The sequence below is a fragment of the Dendropsophus ebraccatus genome, chromosome 4, assembly GCF_027789765.1.
Source record: "Dendropsophus ebraccatus isolate aDenEbr1 chromosome 4, aDenEbr1.pat, whole genome shotgun sequence".
Taxonomy (NCBI): domain Eukaryota; kingdom Metazoa; phylum Chordata; class Amphibia; order Anura; family Hylidae; genus Dendropsophus; species Dendropsophus ebraccatus.
This window is the reverse complement of record NC_091457.1, coordinates 165,738,009-165,761,790: the sequence shown is the minus strand read 5'-3', so window position 1 is coordinate 165,761,790 and position 23,782 is coordinate 165,738,009. Positions and strand designations below refer to the sequence as shown.

At 47.3% G+C, this 23,782-nt stretch overlaps 3 protein-coding genes across 7 annotated transcripts in view; all 3 read right to left on the bottom strand.

The window, feature by feature from the left end:
* EPHX4 (epoxide hydrolase 4) overlaps positions 1–4,348 on the bottom strand; it is a 45,577-nt gene extending 41,229 nt beyond the window's left edge. Inside the window, exon 1 of the mRNA XM_069967681.1 lies at positions 4,052–4,348. Coding sequence (XP_069823782.1) covers positions 4,052–4,282 — 231 coding nt within the window. The 5' untranslated portion in view covers positions 4,283–4,348. The remainder of the gene's footprint in view (positions 1–4,051) is intronic.
* Positions 4,349–9,547: 5,199 nt separating this feature from the next.
* Positions 9,548–23,703, bottom strand: LOC138789096 (bromodomain testis-specific protein-like). Its single transcript, XM_069967671.1, has 7 exons — positions 23,548–23,703; positions 22,343–22,455; positions 20,387–20,501; positions 15,448–15,554; positions 12,595–12,788; positions 10,871–11,060; positions 9,548–9,741 (listed from the first exon to the last, which is right to left on the bottom strand). The coding sequence occupies exons 1-7, from the start codon at positions 23,579–23,581 to the stop codon at positions 9,673–9,675; spliced, it is 822 nt and encodes a 273-aa protein (XP_069823772.1). The 5' UTR covers positions 23,582–23,703; the 3' UTR covers positions 9,548–9,672.
* LOC138789095 (bromodomain testis-specific protein-like) overlaps positions 23,700–23,782 on the bottom strand; it is a 52,825-nt gene continuing 52,742 nt past the window's right edge. For all 5 annotated transcript variants that reach the window (XM_069967665.1, XM_069967668.1, XM_069967664.1 and 2 more), the window contains exon 14: positions 23,700–23,731. In XM_069967665.1, the coding sequence (XP_069823766.1) occupies positions 23,729–23,731 (3 nt within the window). In that variant the 3' untranslated portion in view covers positions 23,700–23,728. The remainder of the gene's footprint in view (positions 23,732–23,782) is intronic.

Below are 23,782 nucleotides of genomic sequence, written 5' to 3'. Positions count from 1 at the left end.
TCACTAGTATTATTAGTATTAATGATATTGTTATTATTGCAATTAATGGAAGCGATGATGGGAGTCAGGCTGCGGGATCTGCAGGGGGTGATAGAGAGCGGATACATAGTAGTGTCAGTATATAGTGTGTATATAGGAGGAATCTCTATCATGGTGTCACACAGTGTACGGAGGGTCAGGATGGATATGGGAGGATGCACATACAATGGAGCCGGGCTGATGAACCTCCTACAACGGCCGTGACTGTGTATGAGGGAGTGATAGATATATATACACTGGTTACCTAGTATATGTAGTGTCAGTATATAGTGTATAGATATATATACACTGGTTACCTAGTATATGTAGTGTCAGTATAGTGTATAGATATATATACACACTGGTTACCTGGTATATGTAGTGTCAGTATATAGTGTATAGATATATATACACTGGTTACCTAGTATATATAGTGTCAGTATATAGTGTATAGATATATATATACACTGGTTACCTAGTATATATAGTGTCAGTATAGTGTATAGATATATATACACTGGTTACCTGGTATATGTAGTGTCAGTATAGTGTATAGCTATATATATATATATACACACACTTGTTACCTAGTATATGTAGTGTCAGTATAGTGTATAGATATATATATATATATACACTGGTTACCTAGTATATATAGTGTCAGTATAGTGTATAGATATATATATATATACACACACTTGTTACCTAGTATATGTAGTGTCAGTATATAGTGTGTATATGTGAGTAATAGCAATGAGTGGGGTCGGGCTGATGAATCTCCAGTCTCTGTATGATTGTGTAATATATATATATACACTGATACATTGGATACATAGAACATACATGTAGCATCTGTACAGAGGTTTATACTATATAAATACAATATACATTCCAGTAGTGAGTAGAGTCAGGCTGATGTAGTTGTTACAGTCTATACACTATACTGACACTCCATATACTATATATATAGGTGTATAGATAGTTCTATACTATGTCCATAGACGCCACGTTGTAGCAGTGATGCTGATGGATCCGGGGAGTCTCTCTATGTCAGGTGCATCAGTCACATCCATGTGGGGTCACTACTAACTATAGCTGTTATGTATGTGCTGTGTGATGCTGATGGATCCTGGATGATGTATATCACACACTATATATACACACACACTATATACACATAGTACATCACACACTATATATACTATATACATCACACACACTATATACACATAGTACATCACACACTATATATACTATATACATCACATCACACACTATATATACTATATACATCACACACTATATACACATAGTACATCACACACACACTATATACACATAGTACATCACACACTATATATACTATATACACATAGTACATCACACACACACTATATACACATAGTACATCACACACTATATATACTATATACATCACACACTGTCACACACTATATACACATAGTACATGACACTATTTATGTTTGTAGCTGTAAATATTTATACAAAATAAGTAACCATGGTATCAAGGTGATCAGGATCAGCAGAGGACATTATAGATCAGTGTGATCAGCAGAGGACATTATAGATCAGTGATCAGCGGAGGACATTATGGATCACTGATCAGCAGAGGACATTATAAATCAGTGATCAGCAGAGGACATTATAGATCAGTGATCAGCAGAGGACATTATGGATCAGTGATCAGCAGAGGACATTATGGATCAGTGATCAGCAGAGAACATTATGGATCAGTGATCAGCAGAGGACATTATAGATCAGTGATCAGCAGAGGACATTATAGATCAGTGATCAGCAGAGGACATTATAGATCAGTGATCAGCGGAGGACATTATAGATCAGTGTGATCAGCAGAGGACATTATAGATCAGTGATCAGCAGAGGACATTATAGATCAGTGATCAGCAGAGGACATTATAGATCAGTGATCAGCAGAGGACATTATGGATCAGTGATCAGCGGAGGACATTATGGATCAGTGATCAGCGGAGGACATTATGGATCAGTGATCAGCGGAGGACATTATAGATCAATGATCAGCAGAGGACATTATAGATCAATGTTCAGCATAGGACATTATAGATCAGTGATCAGCAGAGGACATTATAGATCAGTAATCAGCAGAGGACATTATAGATCAGTGGAGGACATTATAAATCAGTGATCAGCGGAGGACATTATAGATCAGTGATCAGCGGAGGACATTATAGATCAATGATCAGCAGAGGACATTATAGATCAATGTTCAGCGGAGGACATTATAGATCAGTGATCAGCGGAGGACATTATAGATCAGTGATCAGCGGAGGACATTATAGATCAATGTTCAGCATAGGACATTATAGATCAGTGATCAGCATAGGACATTATAGATCAGTGATCAGCGGAGGACATTATAGATCAATGTTCAGCATAGGACATTATAGATCAGTGATCAGCGGAGGACATTATAGATCAGTGTGATCAGCAGAGGACATTATAGATCAGTGATCAGCAGAGGACATTATAGATCAGTGATCAGCGGAGGACATTATAGATCAGTGATCAGCGGAGGAAATCATGGATCTGTCAGTGTCTTCTAGCTGTGCAGGTGTCTGGCACACTGTGTGGTGATGAGGGGACCTGGATACAAGTTGCTCTCTATGTGCGGGGGGAAGGGTCGGGGGTCTCACCTTGATCCGCACATAGCAGCATTGGGGGGGTCTCACCTTGATCCGCACATAGCAGTGGGTGCCCAGGAGGGGGTCGTTCAGGCAGCTGGGGGTCTATGTGCGGGGGGCAGTATTTGGGGGGGTCTCACCTTGATCCGCACATAGCAGTGGGTGCCCAGGAGGGGGTCGTTCAGGCAGCTGGGGGTCTATGTGCGGGGGGCAGTATTTGGGGGGGGGGTCTCACCTTGATCCGCACATAGCAGTGGGTGCCCAGGAGGGGGTCGTTCAGGCAGCTGGGGGTCTATGTGCGGGGGGCAGTATTTGGGGGGGGGTCTCACCTTGATCCGCACATAGCAGTGGGTGCCCAGGAGGGGGTCGTTCAGGCAGCTGGGGGTCTATGTGCGGGGGGCAGTATTTGGGGGGGTCTCACCTTGATCCGCACATAGCAGTGGGTGCCCAGGAGGGGGTCGTTCAGGCAGCTGGGGGTCTATGTGCGGGGGGCAGTATTTGGGGGGGGGGTCTCACCTTGATCCGCACATAGCAGTGGGTGCCCAGGAGGGGGTCGTTCAGGCAGCTGGGGGTCTATGTGCGGGGGGCAGTATTTGGGGGGGGGGTCTCACCTTGATCCGCACATAGCAGTGGGTGCCCAGGAGGGGGTCGTTCAGGCAGCTGGGGGTCTATGTGCGGGGGGCAGTATTTGGGGGGGGGTCTCACCTTGATCCGCACATAGCAGTGGGTGCCCAGGAGGGGGTCGTTCAGGCAGCTGGGGGTCTATGTGCGGGGGGCAGTATTTGGGGGGGTCTCACCTTGATCCGCACATAGCAGTGGGTGCCCAGGAGGGGGTCGTTCAGGCAGCTGGGGGTCTATGTGCGGGGGGCAGTATTTGGGGGGGTCTCACCTTGATCCGCACATAGCAGTGGGTGCCCAGGAGGGGGTCGTTCAGGCAGCTGGGGGTCTATGTGCGGGGGGCAGTATTTGGGGGGGGTCTCACCTTGATCCGCACATAGCAGTGGGTGCCCAGGAGGGGGTCGTTCAGGCAGCTGGGGGTCTATGTGCGGGGGGCAGTATTTGGGGGGGGGTCTCACCTTGATCCGCACATAGCAGTGGGTGCCCAGGAGGGGGTCGTTCAGGCAGCTGGGGGTCTATGTGCGGGGGGCAGTATTTGGGGGGGTCTCACCTTGATCCGCACATAGCAGTGGGTGCCCAGGAAGGGGTCGTTCAGGCAGCTGGGGGTCTATGTGCGGGGGGCAGTATTTGGGGGGGTCTCACCTTGATCCGCACATAGCAGTGGGTGCCCAGGAGGGGGTCGTTCAGGCAGCTGGGGGTCTATGTGCGGGGGGCAGTATTTGGGGGGGTCTCACCTTGATCCGCACATAGCAGTGGGTGCCCAGGAGGGGGTCGTTCAGGCAGCTGGGGGTCGCCTCCCTCGGGCTCCTCCGGAACGTTCCCCTCGGACGGATCAGGAGGCTGCAGAAAAGTTTGCAGAACGCAATGCAGCCGCAGAGGAGGCAGTAGGTGTAGACAAGCGCCCAGAAAGCCGCAGCGCGCAGGCAGCCGGGCAGGGCCAGCATGCTGTCCAGCAGAAGCGCCATGTGTGCACGGGCACCAAGCTGCAGGAGGCGTCAGGAGGCAGAGAGAGCTGTGCGAGAAGTCATGGAAACAGGGGAAGAAAAGCAGGAGGAGGAGGAGGCAGAGGAGGAGGGAGCAGTGAGGGCCGCTCCTGCGGCTGAGGCGGCCTCTTAAAGGAGACAAACGTGACTGCTGACAGCATTGCTTAAAGGGGCTCCACACCCAACAGTAAGAGGTGAAGGGAGAGGAAGAGCTGCACATGTCCCTCTATCATCTGTATGAGGATCATCCTGGAAGAGCTCAGAGCCGGAGATATAGTGGATCTAGTGATGCCATGGAGGCGGCCATTGCTGCCAGGCGCCTGTCACTCATCTATGTCATCACGTGACTGTGCAGGGAGAGCAGGAGGCCTGAGGACTTACAGAAGTGAGAGCAGAATTACAACCCGCATCTGTGGACCGCAGCATTGGTGGTATATACCGCAGCATTGGTGGTGATACTGTCCGGTATATACCGCAGCATTGGTGGTGATACTGTCCGGTATATACCGCAGCATTGGTGGTGATACTGTCCGGTATATACCGCAGCATTGGTGGTGATGGTGTCCGGTATATACCGCAGCATTGGTGGTGATACTGTCCGGTATATACCGCAGCATTGGTGGTGGTGTCCGGTATATACCGCAGCATTGGTGGTGATGGTGTACAGTATATACCGCAGCGTTGGTGGTGATGGTGTACAGTATATACCGCAGCGTTGGTGGTGATGGTGTCCGGTATATACCGCAGCATTGGTGGTATATACCGCAGCATTGGTGGTGATGGTGTCCGGTATATACCGCAGCATTGGTGGTGATGGTGTCCGGTATATACCGCAGCATTGGTGGTGATGGTGTCCTGTATATACCGCAGCATTGGTGGTGATACTGTCCGGTATATACCGCAGCATTGGTGGTGATACTGTCCGGTATATACCGTAGCATTGGTGGTGGTGTCCGGTATATGCCGCAGCATTGGTGGTGATGGTGTCCGGTATATACCGCAGCATTGGTGGTGATACTGTCCGGTATATGCCGCAGCATTGGTGGTGATACTGTCCGGTATATACCGCAGCATTGGTGGTGATACTGTCCAGTATATACCGCAGCATTGGTGGTGATACTGTCCAGTATATACCGCAGCATTGGTGGTGATACTGTCCAGTATATACCGCAGCATTGGTGGTGATGGTGTCCGGTATATACCGCAGCATTGGTGGTATATACCGCAGCATTGGTGGTGATGGTGTCCGGTATATACCGCAGCATTGGTGGTGATGGTGTCCGGTATATGCCGCAGCATTGGTGGTGATGGTGTCCGGTATATGCCGCAGCATTGGTGGTGATACTGTCCGGTATATGCCGCAGCATTGGTGGTGATACTGTCCAGTATATACCGCAGCATTGGTGGTGATACTGTCCGGTATATGCCGCAGCATTGGTGGTGATACTGTCCGGTATATGCCGCAGCATTGGTGGTGATGGTGTCCGGTATATGCCGCAGCATTGTTGGTGATGGTGTCCGGTACATGCCGCAGCATTGGTGGTGATACTGTCCGGTATATACCGCAGCATTGGTGGTGGTGTCCGGTATATGCCGCAGAATTGGTGGTGGTGTCCGGTATATGCCGCAGAATTGGTGGTGATACTGTCCGGTATATACCGCAGCATTGGTGGTGATGGTGTATGGTATATACCGCAGCGTTAGTGGTGATACTGTACGGTATATACCGCAGCGTTGGTGGTAATACTGTCCGGTATATACCGCAGCGTTGGTGGTAATACTGTCCGGTATATACCGCAGCGTCGGTGGTAATAGTGTCCGATTTTTCGATTGTTGCCTGTAATTACACAGAACGATTATTGTTTAAATTCGAACTATTTAACGATTGTTCGCATGATAATCGTCCTGTGTAATAGGGCCCTTAGAGGGAACGTGTCAGGTGCCTAGCAGGTACTGGGCTGCAGACACAGGCAGATAGGTGATAGGGAGATAAAACAAGTGATGCCTATCTCCCTGTGTCTGCAGCACAGTACCTGCTAGGGACCTGACAGATTTCATTTAAAGGGGAACTCCAGAGAAAATCTCTCTTTCAAATCATCTGGTTTCAGAAAGTTATATAGATTTGTAATTTACTTCTATTTAAAAATCTCTGGTCTCCCAGTACTTATCAGCTGCTGTATGTCCTGCAGGAAGTGGTGTATTCTCTCCAGTCTGACACAGTGTTCTCTGCTGCCACCTCTGTCCATGTCAGGAACTGTCCAGAGCAGGAGAGGTTTTCTATGGGGATTTGCTGCTGCTCTGGACAGTTCCTGTTATAGACAGAGGTGGCAGCAGAGAGCACTGTGTCAGACTGGAGAGAATACACCACTTCCAGTACTTACTAGCTGTTGTATGCCCTGCAGGAAGACTGGAGATCTTTAAATAGAAGTCAATTAGAAATTTGTATAACTTTCTGACACCAGTTGGTTTAAAAGAAAAATATTTTTGCTGAAGTTCTCCTTTAAAGGGGCTTTCTGGGCAAAACAGCTTGAATTACTCTATCCTGCCACTATTAATAATAATTCTACATAAGGAATAGTATAAGCCCCCTACACACTCAGCTCGGCAGCAGCATACAGCCCGGACCCCTATGTGGCTGCTCTACCATTACATCCTGTCACTATATTTAAATAAAACTTATTGTTTGTTATTTTTATTGGTTCAGAATTGTGATCCGCTTCCTATTATATATGTATTATACTGTGTACATCATCAGGCCAGGAGCCATGAAGAACAGAGCGGATCCTCGGCTCTTAGGGCTGCACAGGCAGTTTGTGTGAGTGATACAGGTCATGTGGTCAGCTCTCAGTTATGCTACATAGTACGAGAACGAGGATTTGTTGGATTTCTTGCAATCGTTGGACCGAGGTAGTGACCACTTGCAGGTTGTAACGTGACCCCGTCCATTTACATTAGCTGCAATGTAGTATGATGTAGTATGAAGCAGCATGGTGGAGCTGAGCCATGCAGCCCGTGTCGTCTTCAATGTCACCTGCAGCCCGAGCTCTTACACCCCCAATCAGTAAACTATGGCAAATCCTATCGGTTTCTGAACTTATGAGCATATATAGTATATTTATCCATGTGTATCAGTACAGGCGAGTATACACCTGATCCAGGATTCAAAAATACACTGTGTGAGAACATCAACAACTGCGCTGCCATAGGGAAGAGACTCTGAACATAATTCCTATCATAAATATGAGAACCCAACACCCCCTGTCCAGTCTGGGGTCTGTTCTGGTATCTGTATTAATTTCAGGGTCAGGTCTGGGGTCTGATCTGGGATCGCCAATAATTCTGGGGTCTGATCTAGGCTCTCCAATAATTCTGAGGTCTGGGGTCTGATCTGGGATCTCCAATAATTCTGAGGTCTGGGGTCTGATCTAGGCTCTCCAATAATTCTGAGGTCTGGGGTCTGATCTGGGATCTCCAATAATTCTGAGGTCTGGGGTCTGATCTGGGATCTCCTATTACTTCTGAGGTCTGATCTGGTATCTGTATTAATTTAATAGTCAGCTCTGGGGTCTCATCTGATCTACATTGTGAGGTATTGTCTGGGGTCTGACCTGGGAACTACATTAATTCTGAGGTCTGGTTCAGGGTTCTGCATTCAATTTGAAATCTGGTCTAGTGTCTGATCTGGGATCTACATTAATCTCAAGGTCTGGTCTGGTGTCTGAACTGGGATCTACATTAATCTCAAGGTCTGGTCTGGTGTCTGAACTGGGATCTACATTAATCTCAAGGTCTGGTCTGGTGTCTGAACTGGGATTTGCACCAATGTTGAGGTCTGGGGTTTGATACGTCTGGTGTTTAAGGCTTCTCCTGCCCCATTTCTACCTATGGGGCTGTTAGTGAGTGATAACATTGGGCACAGCAGAGCCTGTAGAGAGGGGTTTGCCAGCCTGAGCTGCAGTACAGACAGAAAGCACCATCACATATCCAGCAGTGGTGGAGGATACATGCCGCCCCTCTATTCACTGACTACAGGACTGATGGCGATCAGAGTACAGCGCTTGGCTATCCTCAGCAGTCCTGTAGTAAGTGACTGGAGTGGGGCTGTGCATATGATGTGGAAGACAAAGCACCCCCCCTCCCCTCCCCAGTTCTTGTGATTGGTGGGGAGGGGTCTCAGCTCAGATACTTCTCATCTATGCTATAAACAGGTGATGAATAATCTTGTAATAACCCCTTTAAACATCGAACTGTCCATCATGAAAACCACCATAACTTATGAACAAAACAATTTCTTTTAAATTAACTGGTCCAAGCAAGTGCCAGAGATTTGTAATTTACTTATTAAACATCTTCAGTGTTCCAGTACTTATCTGCTGCTGTATGTCCTGCAGGAAGTGGTGTATTCTCTTCAGTCTGACACAGTGCTCTCTGCTGCCACCTCTGTCCATGTCAGGAACTGCCCAGAGCAGCAGCAAATCCCCATAGAAAACCTCTCCTGCTCTGGACAGTTCCTGACATGGACAGAGGTGGCAGCAGAGAGCACAGTGTCAGACTGGAGAGAATACACCACTTTCTGCAGGACATACAGCAGCTGGTAAGTACTGGAAGACTGGAGATTTTTTTAACAGAAGTAAATTACAAATCTCTGGCACTTACTAATTTTTTGGGGAACTACCCCTTTAATGAAAAAGCTCAGAAGAGATGCCCGCCCTGTATCAGCTTTACATTCTATTATGGTACTGAAGCTTAGAGGCTGTTCGGTCCTTTAAATAAATGATACCCAGACGTAAACCTGTCGCTTTAATATGTGAACGGCAGTAAATCCGCTGACCGATAGCGTTGGCGCCTGTAGCCGCGGGCCGTACTCTTACACCACATCAGCATTTAGGATGTAACAGCTTTTATTACAGTGACAGCTGTACAAAGGCAACAAAAAGAACACAAAATCCTCATAAACAAAAGAAGTCGCCTTTACTATACAAAAACCTGAACGACGACAGATTCAGCATCAAAGGAAAATAAATATTATGATCAGATTCTTCAAATAAATAACATGATGTATAATGTGAAGCAGTGATCCGCAACCTGTGGCTAAACTACAACTCGCTGTCAGGGCATGATGGGAGTTGTAGTTTTGCACCGGTTGGACAATGATCTACACGGATTTAAAGGGGAACTTCCCTTTAAAGAAGACAAAACATACAATTATCTAGTCAACGCGCTGCCTGATCCGCGATAGACGTCCGATTTAAGAAAGACGGGACAATGGATTTATTCAATTTCATTAAGCGTTTTACAAACGTAATGGCGCCATTACAAAAAGTTACCGCAAACATAAAGACGTTGACGATAGAAGGCCATGGGTCAGTGGCTCAGCAGAGATATTCCTCGAAGTCAGCCATGATGTCACTCTGCAGATACATGTCAATGGTTCCGGCCATCTGGAAAAGGAAGAAGACGACACTGTGTGCGTAAATTCTGGCCGTGATGTGGAGGAGGCGGCATTGTCACGTCCTCCGCTAGAGGGTATTCCATGAAGGACGTCTAGAGAGGACGCTATCAACCAGGAACATCTCATGTCTGCCACCAGCGCTTATCATGTTCATCAAATGACAGGTCAAGTATATAAATTATACCGTCCCATACATCTATACACAGAGCCCTCAATTTGTAAGGGCAAACATACAATATATCCACAGAGTATAGCACAAGGTATATATATATATATATATATATATATATATATATATATATATATATATACACACATACACACACACACACACATATATACATATACATACATACACACAGACATTATAGATAGATAGATAGATAGATAGATAGAGTTTTCTATGCTGACTCTGTGATGTCATCCTGATTTCAGCTTACTATTCTCTATGTATTTTCTGAACAACTGACTGGGAACAACCAACATCTTGTGCAGCAATCAGTGTTGGATCACCTTCTTTAAAGAGAACCAATCACAGACTGTTTTTTTTTTTCTTTCATTCTTCCATTTAATTTCCATTCTTTTTTATTAATATTTGTAACAATAATTAATTAATTTTGTGGCTGTGTTTTTCATTTATTTACCTTTTCTTCGCGTGGCCGGCTCTTTTCAAAAGAATCGGAGCGAGACCGGAAATTCCCAGCAAACAGAGCGGTGGGAATGGCTCCCATGAGCCTTTGACCGCTGTTCCATCAATACAGAGTGATCTTGGCTGTGTGTGGTATTACAATTCAGCTCCATTCACTTCAATGGAACGGAGATGCACAACCAAACTGAGGACAGGGATAAAGCAGCCAAGCTTTTCTAAGCCGGGATAACCTCTTTAAAGTTATACAATCCCCCCCCCCCCTTTACTCTATGTGTCTATGGTTCTTTGTGATGTACAGTGTCACCTAGACGGGGAGATGGGGCCCAACTGCTATGAAGTCCTGCCTAGGTGACACTGTACATTGCACAGAACCACACACAGAATGAGGTGGGGGAAGGGGGGGGGGGACAGTATCACATTGACCTGCCATGGCAGCCAGAGGCCTCATGTTACGTTTTGCCATACTCACACTTTCTCTGCGACGTTTCTCCTGCTCCTTCTTCCTGGCCAGAGCTCGCTCCTCCTCGGCACGGGCCTCAGGGCTGGTTGTCTCCGGTGTCTGGGGGTCTTTAGTCACCTCTTCTATCATTAGGGGTTGCACATCAGGACTCCTGGTCTTGGTGGAAGCGCTGTCACTCGTTTCCTTTTCTTTTGTTTCTCTGTAAAACATATAAATACTGGAATTACAGCAAAGTCAGAATCCTGATCTCAAAGAAGGTATAAAGATGGCGGCGGGTCACTGGTTGGTGCCAAGTCCGACACTGCTGCCTCTTCAGTCATACAGACATGGAATCTAGTGGTGTGAATAGGCATCTAAAGATGTGATAACAATGTATGTTAATGACCCAAGCAAAACTATTTGGTGAGAAGTGGTCTCCTGTAGAATCCTCTCAGAAGGAAAGGGACCACTGTGTATACTGACTCCTCCCTTACAAGACAACTGGGGTGACAGCATCACTTTAACAAATATACATACCTGTCAGTAGGGTTATGGTGTCCTATCTCAGGGTAGCATAAACTAGTGACAGAGAAGCTAAACAGAATAATGTATCACTTACATTCTTCTGTGCAGCTGATCCAGAGATCTCCTCCTGAATAACATGGACAATAAATAGTCCTCTCCATTATGTGCATGAGCCCAGTAGTCCTGGATATTCATGAGAAGCAGAAAACTCCGCCCACAAGCTGCTGATTGGCAGTTATCTATCCATGCTGTGTATAGGCAGTCACCTGTCAATCAGCAGCTGGAGGGCGGGGGGAGGGGTGTGGCAAAAATCCTATTCTCCTGCATATTAGGAGAACGGATGAACAGAATAATGTAAGTAATACACCGATCTGTTCAGCATTTCTGTCACTAGTTTATGCTGCCCTCATTTAAGGCGGAATAAACCTACTAACAGATTCCCTTTAAAGTGGAATTACAGTAAATATTGAAAAAAGGTATCTGTTATTAGTGTGTGTGTATGTATCTATAGAGAGTTTGGCAGTGTGTGTGTGTGTTTGTATGTATCTAGAGAGTGTGGCAGTGTGTATATATATATCTATAGAATGCGGCTGTGTGTGTATGTATCTATAGGGTGCGGAAGTGTGTGTATATATATATATCTATAGGGTGTGCGGCAGTGTGTGTGTATGTATCTATAGGATGTGCAGCAGTGTGTGTGTGTGTGTGTGTTTTTATCTAGTATCTATAGAGAGTGTGCAGCAGTGTGTGTGTGTGTGTGTATGTATACAGTGTGCGTGTATGTATCTAGTATCTATAGAGTGTGCAGCAGTGTGTGTGTATGTAACTATACTGTGTGTATCTATCCCCCATCCATCCATCCATCTATCTATCTATCTATCGAGGGTGCGGCAGTGTGTGCGTGTGTGTATGTATGTATCTGTACAGTGTGTGGAAGTGTGTGTATATATATCTATAGAGTGTGCGGCGCTGTGTATGTATCTATAGAGTGTAAGTATGTATCTGTAGAGTGTACTGCACTGTGTATGTATCTATAGAGTGTGCTGCCCTGTGTATGTATCTGTAGAGTGTGTAAGTATGTATGTATCTATAGAGTGTGCGGCGCTGTGTATGTATCTGTAGAGTGTGTAAGTATGTATGTATCTATAGAGTGTGCGGCGCTGTGTATGTATCTGTAGACTGTGTCTGGCTGATAACAGAAGTAACAGGATGGGTGTTCCATCTCTCACCTGTCTCCTCTGTCGCTCTGCAGTTCTTGCTGTCTCTTTAGTTCCTGGGCCCTCATCGCTCTCTCTCGCTCCTCTTTGGCTATGGCCGCTTTCCTGAACTGCTGGAAGCTGTCGCTCGATGACTTTATGGTCACAGGAATGGTATTCAGAGCTTTGGAGAACGAGGCCCAGCAGGAGCTCTGGACTTTTAAAGTCTATGGGGGGGGGGGGAAAGGGAGAAATGATTATTATTCCAATAGAAGTCAATGATAAATGTCACCACGGGGGACAAGGGAAGACTTTTTCTAGACTTTTCCTAGAAAATCAGTGAAGAAAATGGAGGGGAGGAATTATACGGCAGCCATCAAACTGGTAGGAAGTCTATATTCTATAATTGATGGTGTGGGAATAATATAAAAACATCTGCACAAGAGAATTCTACGCCAACCACTTATCTGCCACCTCACTTATCGCATGAGCTCATCACTCGTATATATAGTCGCCCGTCATTCATCATACTCATCTCTACACATACAGAATCTGGGCCATTCCTCATCATAAGCTCCCACCTGAATCTTACTTCACCTATGTCCTACATATTACTATATAGCAGTAGGCCCCATCACCATAATCTCCCATCATCTCTGTCCTGTATACCACTATATAGCAGTAGGCCCCATCACCATAATCTCCCATCATCTCTGTCCTGTATACCACTATATAGCAGTAGGCCCCATCACCATAATCTCCCATCATCTCTGTCCTGCATACAGCTATATATCATCAGCCCCGGTCACCAGGATCTCCCATCATCTCTGTCCTGTATACCACTATATACCAGCAGCCCCGGTCACCAGGATCTCCCATCACCTCTGTCCTGTATACCACTATATACCAGTAGGCCCCATCACCATAATCTCCCATCATCTCTGTCCTGCATACAGCTATATACCATCAGGCCCGGTCACCAGGATCTCCCATCACCTCTGTCCTGTATACCACTATATACCAGTAGGCCCCATCACCATAATCTCCCATCATCTCTGTCCTGCATACAGCTATATACCATCAGGCCCGGTCACCAGGATCTCCCATCATCTCTGTCCTGTATACCACTATATACCAGCAGGCCCCGTCACCAGGATCTTCCATCATCTCTGTCCTGTATACCACTTGCAGTGTCCCAGAACAGCCCTCTTATCCTCACACTTACTATGACCAGTTCTGTTCTGGAAAGCTATGGTCCACTGCAAACTGCGGGTATTGTGTCGCCCCCCTGCAGTATTCAGGTCTGCTATTCCATTCATTTTCTTGTATGTATATTTTGGTATCAGTGCCTAATGGTATTATGTCGCCCCCCCAGTGTTCAAGTATGGTACTTCTCATGTATATTTCACTGTATATGCCTAATGGTGTGATGATGCAATGGCTGGATGTCACGTGTCTGTGCCCTGTTGCCATGGTACCCCCAATGGTTATCAAGCTTTGGCTGGGGTTACCATGTGACTTCCTGTTCTACCTCAGTCTTGTTCTCCACCTTCAGTGGACAAGTTCTGTGTCTGTTCTCTCTCCCTGCTAAGAGAGAGGCCTGCGTGTGCTGTGCTGCTCCAGTCCACTGGCTGTGTTCCTGTCTCAAGTCTCAAGATTCTCATCTGGGTGTCGATTCTTCAGTCATTCCTCTCATCATCTTCTCTAATCATCCACAGCAAGTATGTCATTCAAGTCTCATTCCACCCATCATCTCAACTTCAGTTTCACTACTACTCCCATCATTCAGCACGCTACTCTCACAGCCTAATGCAGCATCACCCATTACTCTGCTTTATACTAGTCTGCCTTATACCCGGTTGCATCCGGAGAGACTGTTGCTACGGTGTTGTTACCACCGTTACAATAAATATACAACTACCGTTGTTTCTGAACCTTGGCATTGGTGTGATAATTGGTGCCCTGACTAAGGACAACGAGAAATCGCATGCCCAGTATTCCCGCATGGTCATGGAGCATGGTCATGGTCAGGAGCCCGGTTTCCAGCTGTATCACCCTCGTGCCTTCACCGTGACAACCCTATACCCTACAGCTGCCCCGGTTCCTGCCTGTTAGCACCATCTACACTGCGGAGTGGCCCCTAGGGGCCAGGGCATCGCACACTTTATACCAGCAGGCTCGGTCACCAGGATCTCTCATCATCTCTGTCCTGTATACCACTATATGCCATCAGGCCTTGGTCACCAGGATCTCCCATCATCTCTGTCCTGTATACCACTATATATCAGCAGCTCCGGTCACCAGGATCTCCCATCATCTTTGTCCTATATACCACTATATACCATCAGGCCTAGTCACCAGGATATCCCATCATCTCTATCCTATATACCACTATATACCAGCAGGCCTGGTCACCAGGATCTCCCATCATCTGAAAGAGTAGTAGATACCTGGAACAAACTTCCAGCAGAGGTGGTTGGTAAATCTACAATAACAGAATTTAAACACGCCTGGGATAAACATATATCTATCCTAAGATAATAAGGGAAATACTAAAAGGGCAGACTAGATGGACCCAGTGGTCTTTTTCTGCCGACAATCTTCTATGTTTCTATCATCTCTGTCCTGTATACCACTATATACCAGCAGGCCCAGTCACCAGGATCTCCCATCATCTCTGTCCTGTATACCACTATATACCAGCAGGCCCAGTCACCAGGATCTCCCATCATCTCTGTCCTGTATACCACTATATACCATCAGGCCTGGTCACCAGGATCTCCCATCATCTCTGTCCTGTATACCACTATACACCAGCAGGCCTGGTCACCAGGATCACTGTGTCCAGGATGGCAGATAGTTTTATACACATCACAGTTACACTACCTTTTCCGGCGTTGTCATCTCGTCACCATCTCCTGGATTAGACCCGACACCATTCTCCACAGGACTTTTATCCGTTTCAGTTTTTTGCAAATCATCAGATGCTGGATCTGGGGTTAAAGCATAAACATGAAGATTTATTGTAATTGAGGGCCCCGTAATAAAGATTCCCATCATACAGATAGGTAATCCCTGCACACTTGTCCGACAATGATGAAAGGAGCCGGATCTGCTACATTCCACATACAGTGCCCCATAGGCTGGAGGGATCCCCAGATCTGGCAGAGTTGTCATATGGTGGTGTTGTCCTGGATAAGACATATACTGCACACGTTATTAGAATTGGAGCCTCCACGTCACACAGCGGCTATACCGGACTGCAGAACGATGCAGACAGCATTGGTCTATCTTATGCCACCCACATCTACATTGCTTCATAATAAATGAGACCTAGAATACATGAACGGATCTGACTAGTCAGGGAACCTCTCTTAAAGTGTCACTGTCGTGATTTTTTTTTTTGCAGAAATCAATAGTCCAGGCGATTTTAAGAAACTTTGTAATTGGGTTTATTATCCCAAAAATGCATTTTTATCATGAAAAAGCAGTTTGAAGCTCTCCCCCCCTGTCTTCATTGTTCTCCTATGGAGAGAGCTAAACAAAAGACCAAAACAGGACAACAAAGAGTTCATCTACAAATATCTCACCCGTTATCTTCTTGGACAGTCACCAGTGACCTGTCTGAGCTCGGATTACAGCTGTCACCCAGCTCCGTGCCTGTAATCCTCTGTTATCTGCTTTCTGCTGCCGGCTAACTCCCTCCTTCCTCCTCCCCCCTCCCCTCTCCCTAGAGCAGACAGGGGACGTCTCCTGCAACAAGTCACAATTTTCAGATTTTTCAGAGTGGATGAAAAAGAGGAAGGAGGGGGGGACCTGGGAAAAGGCTTTTTACATGCAGATAATGGCAGATTTGGCTAATAAACCCAATTACAAAGTTTCTTAAAATCGCCTGGACTATTGATTTCTGCAAAAAAAAAAAAATACGACAGTGACTCTTTAAGCTTTTTGGTTTATTTTATCATCATATATACACACAAAGTTCTTCTCCAGGTAAAATTGGCACATATGGCTTACACAATTTTTCTAGTTGTATCGTATACCATTAAAGTTAAAAAGTTTTGGTCATTTATTAACCTTTCTCAACCAGTATATATTGGTGGGTGGCAGAAGGCTAAGGAGATGGTGCCATGTGAGCTGGGATGACAGTGGAGGCCGGAGCTCCATGCGTGCTGGGATGACAGTGGCGGCCGGAGCTCCATGTGTGCTGGGATGACAGTGGCGGCCGGAGCTCCATGCGTGCTGGGATGACAGTGGCGGCCGGAGCTCCATGCGTGCTGGGATGACAGTGGCGGCCGGAGCTCCGTGTGGGCTGGGATGACAGTGGTGGATGGAGCTCCATGCGTGCTGGGATGACAGTGGCGACTGGAGCTCCATGTGTGCTGGTGCAATGTGTGCTGGGATGACAGTGGCGGCCGGAGCTCCATGTGAGCTGGGATGACAGTGGCGGCCGGAGCTCCATGTGTGCTGGGATGACAGTGGCGGCCGGAGCTCCATGTGTGCTGGGATGACAGTGGCGCCCGGAGCTCCATGCGTGCTGGGATGACAGTGGCGGCCGGAGCTCCATGCGTGCTGGGATGACAGTGGCGGCCGGAGCTCCATGCGTGCTGGGATGACAGTTGCGGCTGGAGCTCCATGCGTGCTGGGATGACAGTTGCGGCTGGAGCTCCATGTGTGCTGGTGCAATGTGTGCTGGGATGACGGTGGCCGGAGCTCCATGCGTGCTGGGATGACAGTAGCGGATGGAGCTCCATGCGTGCTGAGATGACAGAGGCTGCCGGAGCTCCATGCGTGGAGGGATGACAGTGGCAGCTGGCGCTCCATGTGTGCTGGTGCAATGTGTGCTGGGATGACAGTGGCGGCTGGAGCTCCATGCGTGCTGGGATGACAGTGGCAGCTGGAGCTTCATGCGTGCTGGGATGACAGTGGCAGCTGGAGCTCCATGCGCGCTCGGATGACAGTAGCGGATGGAGCTCCATGCGTGCTGGAATGACAGTGGCGGCCGGAGTTCCATGTGTGCTGGGATGACAGTGGCGGCCATCTTTAATGGTATATGATACAACCAGAAAAACAATGTAAACCATATGTGCCAATTTTACCCGGAGCAGAACTTTGCGTGTATATACATATGATAATAAAATAAACTAAGAAGCATAACGAAACTGTGGTGGAGTGCGACTTTGTGACTAGTGCTTGTTCGTACCATGAACAACTCCCACATTTAAACATGCCTTTAGGAATCATAGATTTTAACCATAACGGTTCTCGAGTGTCTCTTACGCTTTTAGAATTACTGTGGACTAAAATGTCTTTTAAAGTTTTACACCTTTTGAACGCTACTGTTGGCCTCTCTGCAAGTTGTTTAGACAAAACTGGATCGTTATATGGCAGGTACCAATTTTTCTTAATTACCTCTTTTATAGTTGCCATTGGACTGTACTTAAAGGCAAACGTGAATTTATGCTTTTGCTGATTTTACTCCTATTATACAATAAGGATTTTCTATCTTTATTAAAGGCCTTCTCTACCGCCCTCCGAAGCTCCGCCTTGGATACTCGCGTTGTGCCAATCTAACGGTTCACGGTGCAAACAAGCACTAGTAACAAAAACATTAACCCTAGGTGGAATTAGATGCGACAAACCACTTTATATGTTGCAAAATAAAAGGTTTAGTTGATGCAATTGTGTGCTCATGTGGCTTATTTTATATTGGGAAAACCTTAAGGTCGTTAGACCGCAGGTTTTACGAGCATATTTATGCAATAAAAAACTTCTGTAACGCCCACTTCACGTACGTCACAGCGGGTATTTCACCTGAGACCTACGGGAGGGGCGCTACTCTGATGAAACGCGCATGCGTGTGAAATGGCCATCATGTTGGTGTCTATACTGCGATGTGGTTTGGAGTTTGCTGAAGAGTGAAAAGCTCCACTGAAATTTTAACTGCATTCTTGAAATGCAGCACATTGCAACAGAGCGGTGAGTGCCCTCAGCTTTCTACTCTATCTGCTGTGGAGATGAATTGTAATACCCAACACAACCTGGAAACAGAGGGTGGTGCTGTTTTTGCAAGGAAGTAGCTGTGTCTTTTCTAATCCTGTACAACTCCTTTAATAATGCAAGATAAACCATCACACTACTAAGCGGTGGGTGGCGCTGGAGGCTGCAATTGCTCCCTTAACGTTAACAATAGCTCCCTGGTTGTCGAAAGCAGATCGGGACACACAGCAGGGCTGGCCCTTCTTGACCAAACACACGTTGGCTATCTGGGATAATTGGATCGCACGGCACTCACTCTCTTCGAGACCGGGTCCCATGACGCCTCTCTTTGAAAACCCTGCGTTTCAACCGGCACTTACAGCTCATACTTACCTGGTTTGGCAGAAAGATACACGACCCAGGGTTCATCAGATCCTTGTGAATTCTAGACTGCCACCGCTGACATCCGCTGATTGCCCGGCGGGGAGACTGCCCTGGCTCGAATATAACCAATTGAGTTCCTTCATAGCATCCCTGGGGCTGGGTGTGTCCTCCTCCCCCCCGCCTCTAACCGACTTCGACAAGTGGTTTCTTTTGAGTGGAGAGGGAAAAGGGACCCTATCAAAAATGTATGGCCTGCTTTTGTCCTTATGCCATACAGACCGGGCGTCCTTCTTCGCCTTGTGGGAGAAGGACCTGAATACTACATTCTCCCCTGAGGAGACTTTAAAAATCTGCGCGTTAACGCACGGGCTCTCTTCTCTCCTCCCGCTCCAAGGAAAAAAGTTATAAACTATTGACCAGGTGGTACAGATGCCCGACCACCATACACCGCATGTATCCTGAGTCTTCTGATCATTGCTGGCGATGTGGGGTGGAGGAGGGTACCCTACTCCATATTTGGTGGAGCTGCCCTAAAATCAAGGTGTTCTGGGAAGGAGTTCTCGGAGTGTATGAGGCATACTCAGGCAAACGTATAGCTAATACCCCGGAGGCCATGCTCCTTTCTTTACTGCCTGGCTCGATGTCACTTCACAAGAAGGGCGTGCTGCGACATGTTGTTGCGGCTGCGAGAGCTGTGATACCACGACACTGGAAGACGGTTGACACTCCTGCACTGCAGGAGTGGTTCACGGAGATGCAGGGAATCCAAAGGGCGGAGGAGTTTGTAGCCGGGGTGCAGGGCCGATCGGAGGTGTGCCGTAAGATCTGGACGGCGTGGACGCTCTTTGTTGAGTCGCCAGATTTCGCTAACTTTCTTTAGAGGTGTCTGGAAACTGAGGCGGGTCTGTGGTGCTGCAGGTATGTGCTCCCTGCCCCCTCCCCTTTTCCATCCCCGTCCCCCTCCTCTTCCACCCCCCTACCCCTCCCCCCCCCTTTTTTTTTTTCTTCTTTTCTCCTTTCTTTGTTTGTTATGTGTTGTCTTGTATGTCTCTTCTCCTTTTTTCTGTCTTTTTCTTAGAGCCCTCGTTGCACTGCAACCAGGTTTTATCTTTATTAATCCTATGATTTAGGGTCATTTGAGGGTGCTTATTGTCGTACATGTTCCTCTAAAAATTGTAGCACCGTTTGGTGCTAGGTTACACATAGTTTTATCAGTATTGGTGCGTAGCCATCTTGGATCCTCAGTACAGTCATTGTTCTGCTTCATGTTCTATGGAAAATGTGATGTGCTATGTATCACGGTTGCATCTTATGCCAATGTATTCATCATTTGTTTCAATGTTTGGATCGCATTTGTTTGTTGGCTTATTTCCCAATAAAATCAGAGTAAACATAATGCAAGATAAAGGCTTCCAGAATTTACCAATCCGTGAGGGGAGACAATCACGGGATTGGGACTCACATTCCGCCTTTTGCAGAATATCTCCGGGGTCGTTCTTACAGTCAGAGGATCCTTCAGGGTCGGCAGCTGCGTCTTTAATCTCAGGAAATTCTTCTTTCTTAGAGACGAATGAAGCCTGGTGGAAAAATCCAACATTCATATGACAGGACATTAGCTGCCGCAGCGATCAGATCGATAGGGGGAGGAAGTTCCAGATATACAGATACATTTGTCACATCTATAAAGTCACCGCTGGGATATATACAGCTACAGCAGATATATACTGTATACTGATCTTTATAATACTGCTGCTCAGCATATCTCCGTCTACATAGATTTATGTCTGCAAATAAATCTATCAGCAAATGTGAATATTATATTTTATTATTGCACTTTTTACTGTCAGGAGAGGAGAGAGAGGGGCTGGAGACTGATCCTTTAGGAGAGGAGAGAGAGGGGCTGGAGACTGATCCATCAGGAGGAGAGAGAGAGGGGCTGGAGACTGATCCATCAGGAGGGGAGAGAGAGAGGGCTGGAGACTGATCCATCAGGAGAGGCGAGAGAGGGGCTGGAGACTGATCCATCAGGAGAGAAAAGAGAGGGGCTGGAGACTGATCCATCAGGAGGGGAGAGAGAGAGGGCTGGAGACTGATCCATCAGGAGAGGCGAGAGAGGGGCTGGAGACTGATCCATCAGGAGAGAAAAGAGAGAGGCTGGTGACTGATCCATCAGGAGCAAAGAGAGAGAGGCTGGAGACTGATCCATCAGGAGAGGAGAGAGAGGGGCTGGAGACTGATCCATCAGGTGAGGAGAGAGAGGGGCTGGAGACTGATCCATCAAGTGAGGAGAGAGAGGGGCTGAAGACTGATCCATCAGGTGAGGAGAGAGAGAGGCTGGAGACTGATCCATCAGGAGAGGAGAGAGAGGGTCTGGAGACTGATCCATCAGGAGAGGAGAGAGAGGGTCTGGAGACTGATCCATCAGGAGAGGAGAGAGAGGGTCTGGAGACTGATCCATCAGGAGAGGAGAGAGAGGGTCTGGAGACTGATCCATCAGGAGAGGAGAGAGAGGGTCTGGAGACTGATCCATCAGGAGAGGAGAGAGAGGGTCTGGAGACTGATCCATCAGGAGAGGAGAGAGAGGGTCTGGAGACTGATCCATCAGGAGAGGAGAGAGAGGGTCTGGAGACTGATCCATCAGGAGAGGAGAGAGAGGGGCTGGAGACTGATCCATCAGGAGAGGAGAGAGAGGGGCTGGAGACTGATCCATCAGGTGAGGAGAGAGAGGGGCTGGAGACTGATCCATCAAGTGAGGAGAGAGAGGGGCTGAAGACTGATCCATCAGGTGAGGAGAGAGAGAGGCTGGAGACTGATCCATCAGGAGAGGAGAGAGAGGGGCTGGAGACTGATCCATCAGGAGAGGAGAGAGATGGGCTGGAGACTGACCAGTTAGGAGAGAGAGGCTGGAGTTGCCAATGGTTGATAGAATGAGCAGGAAGAAGCACTAGGCTGAGCACTTCTCTCCTAATGTCAGCTGCAGCAGATGAAAATGTTAGTAAGTCTATGGCCCATCTTCTGCAGTGATGAGAGAAATGGTCAGTGAAGCGCTCAGCAGTGCACTCATCCAGACTCTTTCTAGTGATTGATGGGGGTCTGAGCACCCGACAGCTCAAAACCTTTTACACATCTCTATCACAGGGTGAAGTTTTGTTAAATGACAGAGCGGCAATAAATACAAGCGGTTTGGTTACACCCTCAGGACACCACTGGTTGATGTGCCCCCCCTCTATCATCCGAACAGGCAGGATAATCTGAATGGCCACAGCATATAATTTGGTGGCCATTATAAGGACAATACGTTGATTATTTCTAACATTCTGGTAAACAAAACCCACTATGTAACCTACCACGAGAAGGAGGAAACAATAAACCATACAGCATTTCTATCAGCTTAAAGAGTGTATAGGGAAAGAATCACCTCCGGCTCGGTACTCTCAGCCTTCACTGGGCAGCATTGTGGACTCTCCTTCACAGCCGGAGCAATTGTGTCACACACAGGAGACGAGATCGGAGACAGCACCTTACCGATATCTACAACCAGAAGACACATTACAATCGGTAATTTACATACAGAAAAATACAGGTCCGTGTTGCCCCCTTCCTATACACATGGCTGCCTCTCCCCATCTCTCCATACACACGAGTGCGCAGCTCAGCCGAGCATGCATATGTTCTGAATGTAGAGAGAGGGAAAATCTATATAAAGGGGTTCAGTGGTAGATAATGGAGGAGCACCGAGTTGTAAGCACTGGCTGCCATTAGGAATTGGTCATTTTTCTGGAGAATGTCAATGGGAGAAGGCTGAGATAACACTGACCCTGTAAATCTAATGGGTCAGCGATCAGGTAAATGAATGTCCCTAGGAGCGCTTGTTTCTGATGACCGTCCCATTTAACAGGGCCAGTGATTATTGACGAACGAGCAAGCACTTGCTCAACGTCCAGATTGGATCTTTTGTGCGACCATTTAAAGAGGATTAGCAGGTTAGACCATATGTCCCTACTGCACAGGAGACGCTGAGGAGGAGGGTATGTCTCTTACCTTTCTCCTCTGTGCCGTTTCGGTGCAGATAGTAGTTTTCTCCACGGTCCGGTAAGACCATTAGCAGCACTGCCCCTATAGCGCAGATAAAGACTGCACACGGCCGGCCTGCTCCATTGATTACAATGAGAGAGGGGCGGGCCTGCCAGGGGCAGTCTTGATCGGCCCCATGGACGGGCAGTGCCCAGACCATGGCGCAAACTACTAACTGCACCGGAACGACGCCAAGGAGGAAGGTAAGGGACATCGCTTCCTCCTCGGACAGTTCCCCTTTAATTGATTACCACTCATTGCGCTGTGTAAACAGGCGGCCCCAGTCGCGTTTTCTACTTCTACAATAGTATTTTGCGTAGCAGATCTTTTAACAATTCGCCACTTCGGAGGAAAATGCTTCCTTTTTTAGGGCAGACTGGTTTCCTCCCCCGGCATCTACATCATACGGCTGCTCTGGGTTACAGATAGTGTTTTATCAACCATACTAACTACTAGTTGCTCTCTGTTCTCAGCTGCTATGTCTTATTTATCCTCCGGTTAGATTCTAGGACGTCCGTTCCATTCCAGATGACCGGGCTCAGCTGTTACCTAGTGGTGAGATGTGGACGCTGTCTGGGTCCATGTCTGGAGTCTTCAGTACAGATCGGCAGGGTTGAATGACAGAAGGGACTTGTGTAGATTGTGGGGGGTCTCTGAATAGAGAAGACTGGGGGGCGACCGATTCCCTGGACACAGCAGAGGGGGGGATCTGAAAAGAGAAGACAAGAGATCACTAATAACGGAGGACGCACTGTCTGAACGTCCCAACGTCTATTCCTAGATC

What these genes read in the sequence shown, in the direction of transcription:
- LOC138789096 (XM_069967671.1), bottom strand. Translation starts at nt 23,581, where the DNA reads ATGGACCCAGACAGCGTCCACATCTCACCACTAG. An exon ending in TATTCTGCAAAAGGCGGAAT is followed by an intron (nt 15,555 to 20,386) that starts GTGAGTCCCAAT and finishes CTTTAACCCCAG; the next exon opens with ATCCAGCATCTGATGATTTG. An exon ending in AGAAACGTCGCAGAGAAAGT is followed by an intron (nt 9,742 to 10,870) that starts GTGAGTATGGCA and finishes TTCCTTTTCCAG; the next exon opens with ATGGCCGGAACCATTGACAT.